The 12,012-nt window shown below is 35.6% G+C and overlaps 2 protein-coding genes and 1 long non-coding RNA gene across 3 annotated transcripts; all 3 read left to right on the top strand.

The window, feature by feature from the left end:
* The first annotated feature begins 2,481 nt into the window (after positions 1 to 2,481).
* LOC118272271 (arylphorin subunit alpha) lies at positions 2,482 to 5,651 on the top strand. The gene is made up of 5 exons (XM_035588669.2): positions 2,482 to 2,647; positions 3,105 to 3,238; positions 3,372 to 4,202; positions 4,303 to 4,448; positions 4,654 to 5,651. Exons 1-5 carry the CDS (start codon positions 2,560 to 2,562, stop codon positions 5,531 to 5,533), a joined length of 2,079 nt encoding a protein of 692 aa, XP_035444562.2. The 5' UTR covers positions 2,482 to 2,559; the 3' UTR covers positions 5,534 to 5,651.
* Positions 5,652 to 6,233: 582 nt separating this feature from the next.
* Positions 6,234 to 7,578, top strand: LOC118271920 (uncharacterized). Its single transcript, XR_007705303.1, has 2 exons — positions 6,234 to 6,672; positions 7,278 to 7,578. It is a non-coding gene; the product is annotated as an uncharacterized LOC118271920 (long non-coding RNA).
* Positions 7,579 to 8,276: 698 nt separating this feature from the next.
* On the top strand, positions 8,277 to 11,826 carry LOC118272278 (arylphorin subunit beta-like). The gene is made up of 5 exons (XM_035588651.2): positions 8,277 to 9,308; positions 9,448 to 9,581; positions 9,695 to 10,525; positions 10,633 to 10,778; positions 10,869 to 11,826. Exons 1-5 carry the CDS (start codon positions 9,191 to 9,193, stop codon positions 11,743 to 11,745), a joined length of 2,106 nt encoding a protein of 701 aa, XP_035444544.2. The 5' UTR covers positions 8,277 to 9,190; the 3' UTR covers positions 11,746 to 11,826.
* Positions 11,827 to 12,012: the final 186 nt, after the last annotated feature.

The following is a 12,012-nucleotide window of genomic DNA, read 5'->3' as shown; positions in this document are numbered from 1 at the left end:
CTTACGACATCCACAGGTGACATATTTATGTTTATGTATTATACTCCGATAGGGTGACATACCTACCTATGTATTCTACATTTCTACTCCGATGTGTGGCCTAGTGTTACCTACAGATATTTCATTTTAAAAACTGTTGATAAGAGTGGTCGATAAGTAGTAAGATAGGTACCTATGTATTTATTACATAATTAGGTATAGTAAGGTTTAAAAGCAGCCGGGACGATAAATTATCAGCTTTCATTAAAATAAATATTATCAACTGTATGGCTAAAGTGCTAAATTTTTCTTATTAATTCTTTCCACGTGGTCTATGGTTATTTTTTGAGGGCGAAATATCATCCAATATATCGACTTCTCTCGCCTTGGGTTAGGCGAGAGGGAGTGTCAGGTTCTTACTGACTAAAATCCACCCCTTTCCTCCACCTGCTTTTTAGGCAGTCAGCATCGTGGTGTTGGCTGGAACCCTAAACGAGGTAAAGTAACGATTTCTCATACTGACTAGCAGTGGTTAAATGAAACAACGGAAACATTGAGCTTAGTGACAGTTGCGGACGGAAACATTCACATCATCGACAGCCTATAAGTGGCCACTGCTGACCAAACCTCTTCTTACACACATAAGGTTTGCAAATTTGAATATTTCTAAATAGTAAGTAGTTTGGAGTCTAGAATTGTGCCCGGTATATAGCTATAGGCTCACCTCGTATTACATGGGACTTGTAAAACAAATAGTGAAAAGGTGATATACTTTATATACAGTGCACTTCTGCCGAAGGGGTACCTTCGGGAATAAAAGGTGTGACGACGAGATGTAATTTTCATGTAATTGAACCCTAGATGCATCAATGTCCTAATAAAATGTGTTCTTAATGTTTTTAAGCACAGATATAAACATTTGAAATCGCCTTGTTCGATAAGACCACCCATTGTACACTACCTAATAAGTATTTTATATGTTTATCCTATGTAATTATGTGGTGTTCAATAAAGTAAATGAATAATATGTAATAGTAATTATATGCAGAGCAGCTGACCGGATTATCTCATAATATTGGGTGACGTGTAGGTAGATAGATAAGATTTTTAAATTGTGATGCAACTCGTTATTTTTTGTAATTGGCGATTATTACAAACTTACTTGAATTTTATTTAAATCAAGAGATACCTATCATGATCATCATCATCATTATATCAGCCACAAGACGTCCACTCCTGAATATAGGCCTCCCCCAATGACTTCCAGATAACTATATAGAGCTAGGTAAACTTAATAATAATATTTTGTGAGTTAAACCAATGTCCAGTGGATTAATGATCAAAATGAAATAATATCATAAACACCAACCAATGTGGAGCAGCACACGAGGTGTCCATATGAAATGAGCAAAATGCAGGGACGCTTTTAACTATTTTGGTTTTATTTAGATTTAGTAATTTTGCAAAACAAATGTTTTATAAAGGAACCCCCATTTTTATTTTTGTATTTTTTATTATGGGACAACAGAAATTCCCCTTGATGTGAGATTTTTATTTTATGGAATAGGTGGCAAATGAACAAACGAGTCACCTGTTGGTAAGCGATCAGCGACGCCCATGGTCATTTAAAAGGTCTAAGAATTATTTATTAAGACACAGGTCATAAGATACACAGTCACTAGGTTGGTTACCTATCACCAGACAACCAACGGATCTACTGACAAACAAGTAACCTTAGAAATGTTGCAATGCCTTCCTCTCATAATAGTAAGGGAGTTCATATAGGGATTTAATAGTTACTCGAACGCGTTAGATTATCATAAGTTTGGACGTCCAATCCTGAATTAGGCCTCCCCCAATGACTTCCAGATACCTATATAGAGCTAGGTAGACTTATCTAACCTATTTTGAGTTAAACCAGGTCTAGTGGATTAATGATCAAAATGAAATCGTCCAATGACTTCTCAATCGAGTGATAGATTCCCGACTAAAACCCACGCCGTTCCATTCCCCGAAATGACGACACCCGGGTGTTTCCTCTGTCGAATCCGAAACAGGTAGCGACCGAAACTACATAGACGACGTTTAAAGGGAGAGAGCATTAAGAGAAGATAGGATGATTACGTATTAAAAGAAGCTATTAAGAAGTATTCAAATATCTACCGATTTGAACCTTATTTATAAGAGTCAAACCACAGTCAAACATATATTCTATGAATATTTGTTTCGCTTGCAATAATTTGTATGCTTCCACCAGTGGAAGGTAATGTTTAAAACTGTTTTTTATTTCTAATACTAAATCTTCATAATCTAAAACGCTTGAGTAAATCCAAATTAAGCATCGTTCGCTCACCTACCATAATAATTAAATTACAGATCATGATAGGCAATACTGCTAAGAAAAAGTACATATGAAGTCAGGGGTCACGGTAGATAGTGACAATAAAGTGACAAACGATGATAAAGAACGCAAAATATTTTTAAGCAGATAATCGAGTGCATTCAGGAACGGGATGCGATAGTAGTATAAAAAGAGTAGGGACCCTCCTATCGGCACAGTTGTCAACGGTAGAGGCAACCATGAAGACTGTCTTACTCCTTGCTGGGCTCGTCGCCCTGGTGATGGGCAGCGCCGTCCCACACAAACATGACTTCAAACTGAAGGCTGGTAAGAATCATTTTCTACAACTATTTAATTTTAATATATATTTCAATTATTGTAATTACTTATGTCACCTCCTTCTTTCTTTTTTGAAAGATGAAGCAGAGAAAATGGTTGTGATTTTGGTAATACTATCCATTCGTATATACAATGATCTTATAATTTAATGTTTGCTGATATCGATTTTTTCAGTATTTTAATAATTTTTATATTTTATTGTCACGCCTTTTTATACCCAAAGGCGTAGGCAGAGGTGCATATTACGGCAAATGTAAAATACCATGGCTTTTTCCATTAACATGACTACCAAGTGGTAGTCGTATTAACTACAAAGACTTATGACCTACAAATAAATGTAAATTCTTCGAACCGAGAAAAATAAATAGATGTACTTATTATCATACGTACATCTCATGACTAGGGCTTAGACTGATTATTTTAAAAATATACTGTATGTTCACAGTGGAATCCAAATTCGTTGAGTACCAGAAGAAGATTTTGGCGCTTTTCGAACACTCCGAGCAGCTGGATTACTCTTCTGACTACTACAAAGTTGGCAAGGACTATGACATCGAAGCAAACCTTCAAAACTACTCGGTGAGTTACTTAAAAATATGGAGAAATATATGTATTTTATATTTTGTTTTTTTATTTGATGATTATACCAAACATAAATTTAATTACGAAATATGCTATTTAACTGATTGACCTCTTACGTTCATCATTTCAGAACAAGCAAGCCGTGGAAGAGTTCTTGCTGGTGTATAGAACTGGAACTCTACCGAAATATTATCCATTTTCCATTTTCTACGAACGCATGAGGGATGAAGCCATCGCTCTGTTCCACGTCTTGTACTATGCGAAGGACTTCGAAACCTTCTACAAAACTGCAGCCTGGGCTAAGGTCTACATGAACGAAGAACAATTCTTTTATGCATACTACATCGCTATCGTCCAAAGGAAAGATACTGCTGGCATTGTTCTCCCGGCACCCTATGAAGTCTACCCACAGCTCTTCATGAACAAAGACGTTCAGACAAGGTTATATTCCATTAAGATGCAAAATGGCTTCATAAATGAAAAACTTGCCGGTGAATATGGTATGGTGAAAGAAAACAACAACTACATCTTCTACGCAAACTACTCCACCTCCTTGACTTACCCGAACATGGAACAGAAACTGTCCTACTTCACTGAAGATATCGGCTTGAACTCGTACTACTTCTACTTCCACTCACAGCTACCTTTCTGGTGGAAGACTGAAAAATGGGTTGCATTGAAGGACCGTCTTGGTGAAGTCTTCTTCTACTACTACCAACAACTTCTGGCTCGTTACTATTTGGAACGTCTTCCCCATGGTTTGGGTGAAATTCCTGAATTCTCGTGGTATTCTACCTTCAAGACTGGATACTACCCTCAATTGTATACACTTATGTCTCCTTTCGTCCAGAGAAGCAATGACTACAACATCCACAATGAAAAGAATTACGAATACATTCGTTTCTTGGACACTTACGAGAAGACATTCTTCCAATTCTTGCAGAAGGGCGAATTTAAATCGGTGAGTATGATAAGCAAATGACATTAAAATACTACACATATTTGTAACTATAATGTGTGGTCAATATAAAATTATAATACCTCTATTCCCATCATTTTAGCCGGAGAAGGAAATGAACTACGTCGGCAACTACTGGCACATGAACTCCGACTTGTACGCTGAGCAGAGCAACAAGGACCTGCACCAGTATTCTTACGAAATCATCGCTCGTCACGTCCTTGGTGCTAGCCCCAAGCCTTTCGACAAGTGAGTATTTAATTTAGTAATAAGTTAAATGCTTAATTTTGGAAAATAAATCTCTATCACTTCCAATTCCTATTATAAATGTATGTCTGTTATTTTATCAAGAAAATATATTCTGAGAAGGTGAACAAAGTCGCTACCAGAAGCACTACTAAGTTTACAGTGTTTACTATCTATTACCTATTAAGTAATTCATTGTTTGTTCTAGGTACACCTTCATGCCATCCGCATTGGACTTCTACCAGACTTCCCTGCGCGATCCTGCATTCTACCAGCTCTACCAGAGAATCATCGATTACCTTATTGATTACAAGCAGTACGTGAAACCATACGACCACAATGACCTTCACTTCGTGGGTGTTAAGATCAACGACGTTCAAGTCAGCGAACTAGTCACTTACTTCGACTACTTCGACTTTAATGCCACAAACAGCGCCTACTACAACAAGCAAGAACTTAAAGCCTACCCGGTGAACTACATTGTCCGTCAACCACGACTCAACCACAAACCTTTCAGCGTTAAAGTTGATGTTAAGTCTGACGTAGCATCAGACGCCGTCTTCAAGATCTTCATTGGACCTAAATACCACGCCAATGGCTACCCGGTTAACATTGAGGATGACTGGATGAAGTTCTACGAACTGGACTGGTTCGTGCAGAAACTTGTACCTGGTGAGAACAAGATTGAACGCAAATCCAGCGAGTTTGCACTCTTCAAGGAGGACTCTGTTCCCATCCACGAGATCTACGAATGGTTAGAGCAAGGAAAGGTGCCATATGACATGTCAGTTCAGCCCGACAACATGCCAAGGAGACTGATGCTGCCTAAGGGTACTCTTGGTGGTTTCCCATTCCAGCTGTTTGTGTTCGTCTACCCATACAACAGTGTTAACAAGAAAGCAGAGAGTGTATTTGAGACATACATGTTGGACAACAAACCTTTGGGATATCCATTTGACCGCCCCGTGCGTGAGGCTTACTTCAGACAACCCAACGTCTTCTTCAAGGATGTTAAGATCTTCCATAAGGATGCGTACTATCCTTATCAGCTCAATGTTCCGGAATATTTCTTGAAAAAGAAGATGTAAATAGCTAAATAGTTCTTAACTTTTAGCTAGAAATACTTTTCATAGGTCGAAATGTACAAAAAATGCGAGTGTATATGTAACACGATATTTATAATATAGTATATGTATAAAAAAACAAGTATTTTATTTTAAAACTGTATTTATTTAGGATGCATTTACACCGTTCAACGAGATTTATAAAAATATACAAAAATCCGTAATCAAAAATATTAACTTCAGCGTCTTGAAGTATCCAATCTGATGAAGTAAGACAGGTTCTAGAATCCAAATTAATTTGTACACAACATGCATATGATATACATAATATTTATAATAGAATGTTTACTTGTTGCTAAAAATGTGATTGTGATGACTAGGCTAGAGATCTAGAGATCTAGATTAGTATTGCATTTCAATGACATGAAATTTTTAATATTTATAAATCTCAAGATTCAATATCATTTTTAGTGATAAAATTTGCTGAGTCCAAAGGTGTACTCGTACAAGAATAATCTATGAATGGAAAGAATATTTGTCCAGCTCAAGAACCGATAAAATTGATAAATAAACAACCTAGGCAAAACATTTGATCATCAACATGATCAAAAGACATGCATTTATTTTATTATGCTGGAGTGAAGTGAAGCGGAGAGTAAAGTGGAGAGAAGTTTTGCACTATTATGCTTTATCCATTTAATGATACATTCTAAGTTAAAATGCCAAGATTAGCAATTTGTTTTATATTTGTTTTATAACGTCACGTCTTTTTTCTCCGTGGGAGGGAGACAGGAGCTAGGTTTTCATATATTATATATGTGAAAATTTGTTTGTTTGAATGAACGGATTTTGATGAAATTTGGTATACAGACTGGGTGTGAGCTGACTTGGGTGATAGGATACTTTTTATCCCATGGGAACGCGGGCGAATATTACGAGATTTAACTTGAGATTAATTTTTAAAGTGAGCGAAGCCGCGGGCTTAATGTTAGTAAATAAATAAAACTATCTGCAGTGTAGAAAAATATGAGTAATAGAGTAGACGTAAATGACGTGAAAAATGATAAAAAAAGATAAGGAAACTGTATAAAATGATGCTGCAATAGATATTGGAAACATACACAATGGGTTTCGTCCGATATATTCTAATCTTTGCTGTATTGGTAAGTATTTTATTATTTTGTCAAATTAACGCTCAATATTTCAACTAGTAAACTAACTGTTTAAGTCTAAGAAACTTAGTGACGTAGGATTATGGTGATGATAGGCAAATAGGTATTTGCTTGGATAACCAAAGTAATTTGAATTATCTGGGCATAGAAATATTTTCCAGATGTCATGAAGAACACGGAATTGTTTTATAATGTAACAACAATTTACCATAGAACTGTTATGATACTGTTTCAATTCCATAACAAGAAACTATGTTGGAAACGATAAGTATTTTTAATTGCATTTTGACCAAATTTCATTGAAGTGACTATACGATAATTATTGTGTAGTAGTGTGTCATTTCATCACGTTCTGTCCACAGTGGTTTTAGATCTTCGATAAAATATAATAATATAATCGAAGTTTAACCGCCGCATTCTAAGTCTTTAAATTGATACTTTAGTCATTAACTATTGTTTTCTGAATTAAATTTTTACTAAGGAATAGTTTTATTATAATTATCATTTATCTCTGAACACGGCAGTTGGAGGCAAAATACATAATTATCTACTCTATTTTGTTTTATTCAGTAATTATAATACTATTTTCTTTACAGTTATGCCTTTCTGGGGCCTTATCTCAAGAAAATACAGATGGATGGGAGATCAAGGATGAGATGTTGGAGACTTTTGACTACGAAGATTCTCGTTCGACTATAATTTCTTCTTGTGACTTTAGAGTAAGACCTTTGCGGCGTTGTTTTGATTGTTATACGACATTATTATGTACACCATTTTTCGGAATAATTAATGCTTGCCTTAGTAGAGCCCAGCCTTACTGTAATAATGGAGAATGCTCACGAGTACCTTCTAATGACTGTTTCTGATTAATAATAAATGATATTTAAGTATTTATAATTGCTTTTATTTTCTTTTTTTTATGAAACACGCCGATAATCGAGCAGACGAATTACCTGATGGAAAGCAATCGCCGCCGCCCATGGACACTTGAAACATCAGAGGCGTTACAAGTGCGTTGCTTTTTGGAATTAGGAATTTAAGGGCTGTTGTTCGGGAATGAGGATGGGGAAGATTGGGCCTTCCCAATCTTCGGGAATTGGGCTTTCGGTAACCTTACTCAGACAACGAAACACAACGCAAGCATTGTTTCACGTCGGTTTTCTGTTCAACTGGCGGCTAACTGATTAACTGTTTACAGTGGTAGTTAATTATTGAATTCGTTTTGAAATTAATAGTTAATTATTGATTTTGAATATCTTATATCTGAAAAGAAAAAGAAAGATAGATGATTAGAAGATTGATGATAAAAAATGGTTTTGTGGTCTCCTCAGGGAGAATTGATGAAAACGGTACATTAAAGTTAGTAGGTAATACAATTACTTGGTGATATTGTATTCTCGATTTTATACATAGGTACATAGAGGTGTTTGATAACATTAACGTCATGTAGTATCTTAACATATATTATCAAAAACATATTTTACTCAAGATTATCTTTGTTGGATATCGATTCAGATAACATTAAATATTTAACATTTCTTTAAATGTCCTGCAAACGGTTCTATGGGACCATGAATGCATTGGGTGGAGTCTCTAGGCGCCCACTATGGAGCAGATACTTTAAGTAGCTATGTATAAATACATATAAAGTGAATATCTTCAAATTATTGTTAAGTATGTAGATTACACTTTAAGGTGAATCATGTTCAATGTATTTTATCTCGAACTATGAGCTAGCTGACGGATATATGTATATGTATGTCGAAACATTTGATAAAAATATTAATCTTATCAGATCTGATGATGTAGATGCATAAAAGATACATCTGGCACAGTTATAGAGACCAACTGCAAAAAAGAAAAAGATATATTATTATTAGAGAAATAATTAGTAGCACAATCACATAGTATACAGTTGCACCTGCACAATAAATATTGGAAAACAGCTGTTTGACCTACCTCGGAGCTGTTTATAACAACTTTGTCCTAAAATTACTATTAAACATATTATGGCTTCAATTTTATAACAATGTATAATCACTATTTTTCACAATTAGAATTGCAAACATTATTTCATGTCGACTCAACAATTTATTTACAAAGTGAATTTGATCAATGCGCACCACACGCTGATACAATGCGACTACATATTTCAAATGGAAGCCAACACATTTGAAATATGTGTGAAACAGTGACTGATTAGCAATGTTCAAGTGAAACATACAGTAAATCATTTTGTTTGTAAACATAATGACTTCTTGATCACTGAAGTAAATATTTTGCAACAATAAAAAGATGGTAAATAAGAAAATGAAACTATTTATATGGTTCAGTCGGTCGATAAGGTAGGATACGCACACGATCTAAAACAGTTTTAACTATCGCAAGGAGACCGAAACTTGAGTCGAAAGTTAAACAGCTTGATGAAGCTAAAGAAAGTATAACATATGAATATCGTATTCATTCAACAACGTGGTACAACATTAGTATAAAAAAGTGGATTTTCCTGATGTGTGCTATAGTTTGCAGTAGTTGTGATGAGATGAAGACTGTCCTTATATTGGTTGGGTTCATTGCCCTGGTGAGGGGAGTAACCCTTCCACACGGACATATCAAAATGAAGAACGGTAAGTTTATTACATTTTTCATTATTAGGCTCTTTAGTGCTGTGCGTGTAGAAATCGTACCCATTCACTAAAGAGGCAGTTTTACCATATAAATGGATGAACAGTGCCACTCTAATAAAAATAAAAATGTTCGTTTCAGTTGAAGAACCCTTTATTGAGCGTCAGAAACAAATTTTAGCCCTTTTTGAACATTCAGAACAATTAAACCTACACTCTGAGTACTATGAACTGGGCAAATCTTACAGCATTGTGGATAACATCGACAATTACAGTGTAAGTATTGAAGACATTAAAACATATAATAATAAAATTATGTACTGAACTATTTGTAAAGTCCACCAGAAGTTGGCTGCTAAACTAGCATTTAATTCTCATGAATTTTACAGAACCAAGATGCTGTCAAAGAATTCTTGATATTATTGAAAACAGGTTTTCTGCCAAAATATCATAAATTCTCCGTCTTCTACGAAAGGATGAGGAATGAAGCCGTCGCCATGTTTTACATCATGTACTACGCTAAAGACTTCGAAACCTTCTACAAAACTGCGTCCTGGATGAAAATCAAGATGAATGAAGAACAGTTTTTATATGCCTACTATATCGCCGTGGTTCAAAGAGGAGACACTACCGGCATCGTTCTTCCAGCTCCCTATGAAATCTACCCGCAGTTTTTCTTCAACAAGGAAGTATTGCTAAGAATGTACCGCACCAAAATGCAGGGTGGTGTGTTCAATGCTGAGGCTGCGGCCAATTATGGCATTGTGAAAGAGAAAAATTCATATGTGTACTATGCTAATTACTCTAACGGCTTAACTTACCCAAACCAAGAGCAAAAGTTGTCATACTTCACTGAAGATATCGGCTTGAACTCGTACTATTTCTACTTCCACACACACATGCCTTTCTGGTGGAAAATTGAAAAACTAAGTATCCTAAAGAATCGCACTGGTGAATTTTTCTTCTACTACTATCAGCAACTTCTAGCAAGATATTATTTGGAACGTCTTACAAACGGATTAGGTGAAATTCCTGAGTTTTCGTGGTACTCTAAATTTGAAACTGGATACTACCCACAATTGACAGGAAACTTCTTGCCTTTCGCCCAGAGAAGTAACGATTATGAAATACATAATGAAAATACTTACGATTACATCCGCTTCCTTGATACCTACGAGAAAACATTTTCCCAATTTCTTCAAAAAGCAGAATTCAAATCTGTAAGTACATACAAATTAAGTTTTAGAAATTAGGACAGTACAATACTGTACTGCCCTATGCTAATGAAATGCCTTAATAAAATGTCTTCTTTTTAAAATTATTTCAGCCTCAGAATGAATTAAACTTCATTGGCAATTATTGGCATATGAACTCCAATTTCAAGGACGAGAAAATTAATAAGGACCTGCATCAGTATTCTTATGAAATAATTGCTCGTCACGTCCTTGGTGCTAGCCCCAAGCCAGTTGCCAAGTAAGTATATAAAATGTAATAAAAACATGTACAATAAAATTTTTGAAGTATTAGCAATTTCACAATCATATTGCTATATTTTTGTTACAGATATGATTTTATGCCTTCTGCTCTGGATTTCTACCAGACTTCCATGCGTGATCCTGCCTTTTACCAGCTTTATCAGAGAATTATTAACTACCTTATTGAGTATAAGGAGTATCTCGAGCCTTATGATTACAGTGATCTTCGATTCGAGGGAGTTAAGATTAATGATGTGAAAATTACCGAGTTGGTCACTTACTTCGATTATTTTGACTTTAACGCTACGAATGGTGTCTATTTCAGTCAGGATGAGCTAAATTATTATCCAACTGCCTATATTATTCGTCAACCTCGACTAAATCAGAAACCGTTCACAGTAAAAATTGAAGTCACTTCTACTGTACAGGTAGATGCCGCCTTTAAGATTTTCATTGGACCCAAATATGACCCGACCGGATACCCAACTAACATTGAAGAAAGCTGGATGAAATTCTATGAATTGGACTGGTTCTTGTATAAACTCGATGTTGGTGAGAACAAAATAGAACGTAATTCAAGCGAATTTTTATTCTTCAAAGATGACTCTATTCCCATCAACGAAATCTACCAGTGGTTAGAAAAGGGAAAGGTACCTTATGACATGTCTGTTCAGCCTGACAATATGCCCAGGAGATTGATGTTACCCAAGGGTATTCCTGGTGGTTATTCATTTCAGTTGTTTGTGTTCATCTACCCATACAACAACCAAACGGGTGACAATCCCTTCCAGAACTACATATTGGATAATAAGCCCTTTGGATATCCATTCGACCGTCCTGTGCGTGAGGTTTACTATGGACAACCCAACATGTTTTACGAGGAAGTACAAATCTACCACAAGGGTCCATATTTTTCTTATGAGATGAATGTTCCTTCATATTTCCAATCGCCACCAATGCAGTAAAAATATAATGACTAAAGTACTTAAATTTAGACTAATAACTACAATTAATATTGCAATGGAATTAAAACTTTTTTATAATTACATACGCTTTTTTCTAATGTTTTGAATGGTTTTTTAAAATCAGTCATAGTATCGTATCCTCACGCCAATTACCTCATCGTCAGTAGGCAGAGGTGGACATTACGACTCTTAAAGCCACTGTACAAAGTACACCAACTTTTTACCACTTGTGTTATAGGTCCCATGAGATAGGGGGTGAGCCTATTG

Source organism: Spodoptera frugiperda, chromosome 5 (assembly GCF_023101765.2).
Source record: "Spodoptera frugiperda isolate SF20-4 chromosome 5, AGI-APGP_CSIRO_Sfru_2.0, whole genome shotgun sequence".
NCBI classification, from domain to species: Eukaryota; Metazoa; Arthropoda; class Insecta; order Lepidoptera; family Noctuidae; genus Spodoptera; species Spodoptera frugiperda.
Note: the sequence above shows the minus strand (reverse complement) of the source record. Positions and strands in the feature narration are given on the sequence as shown.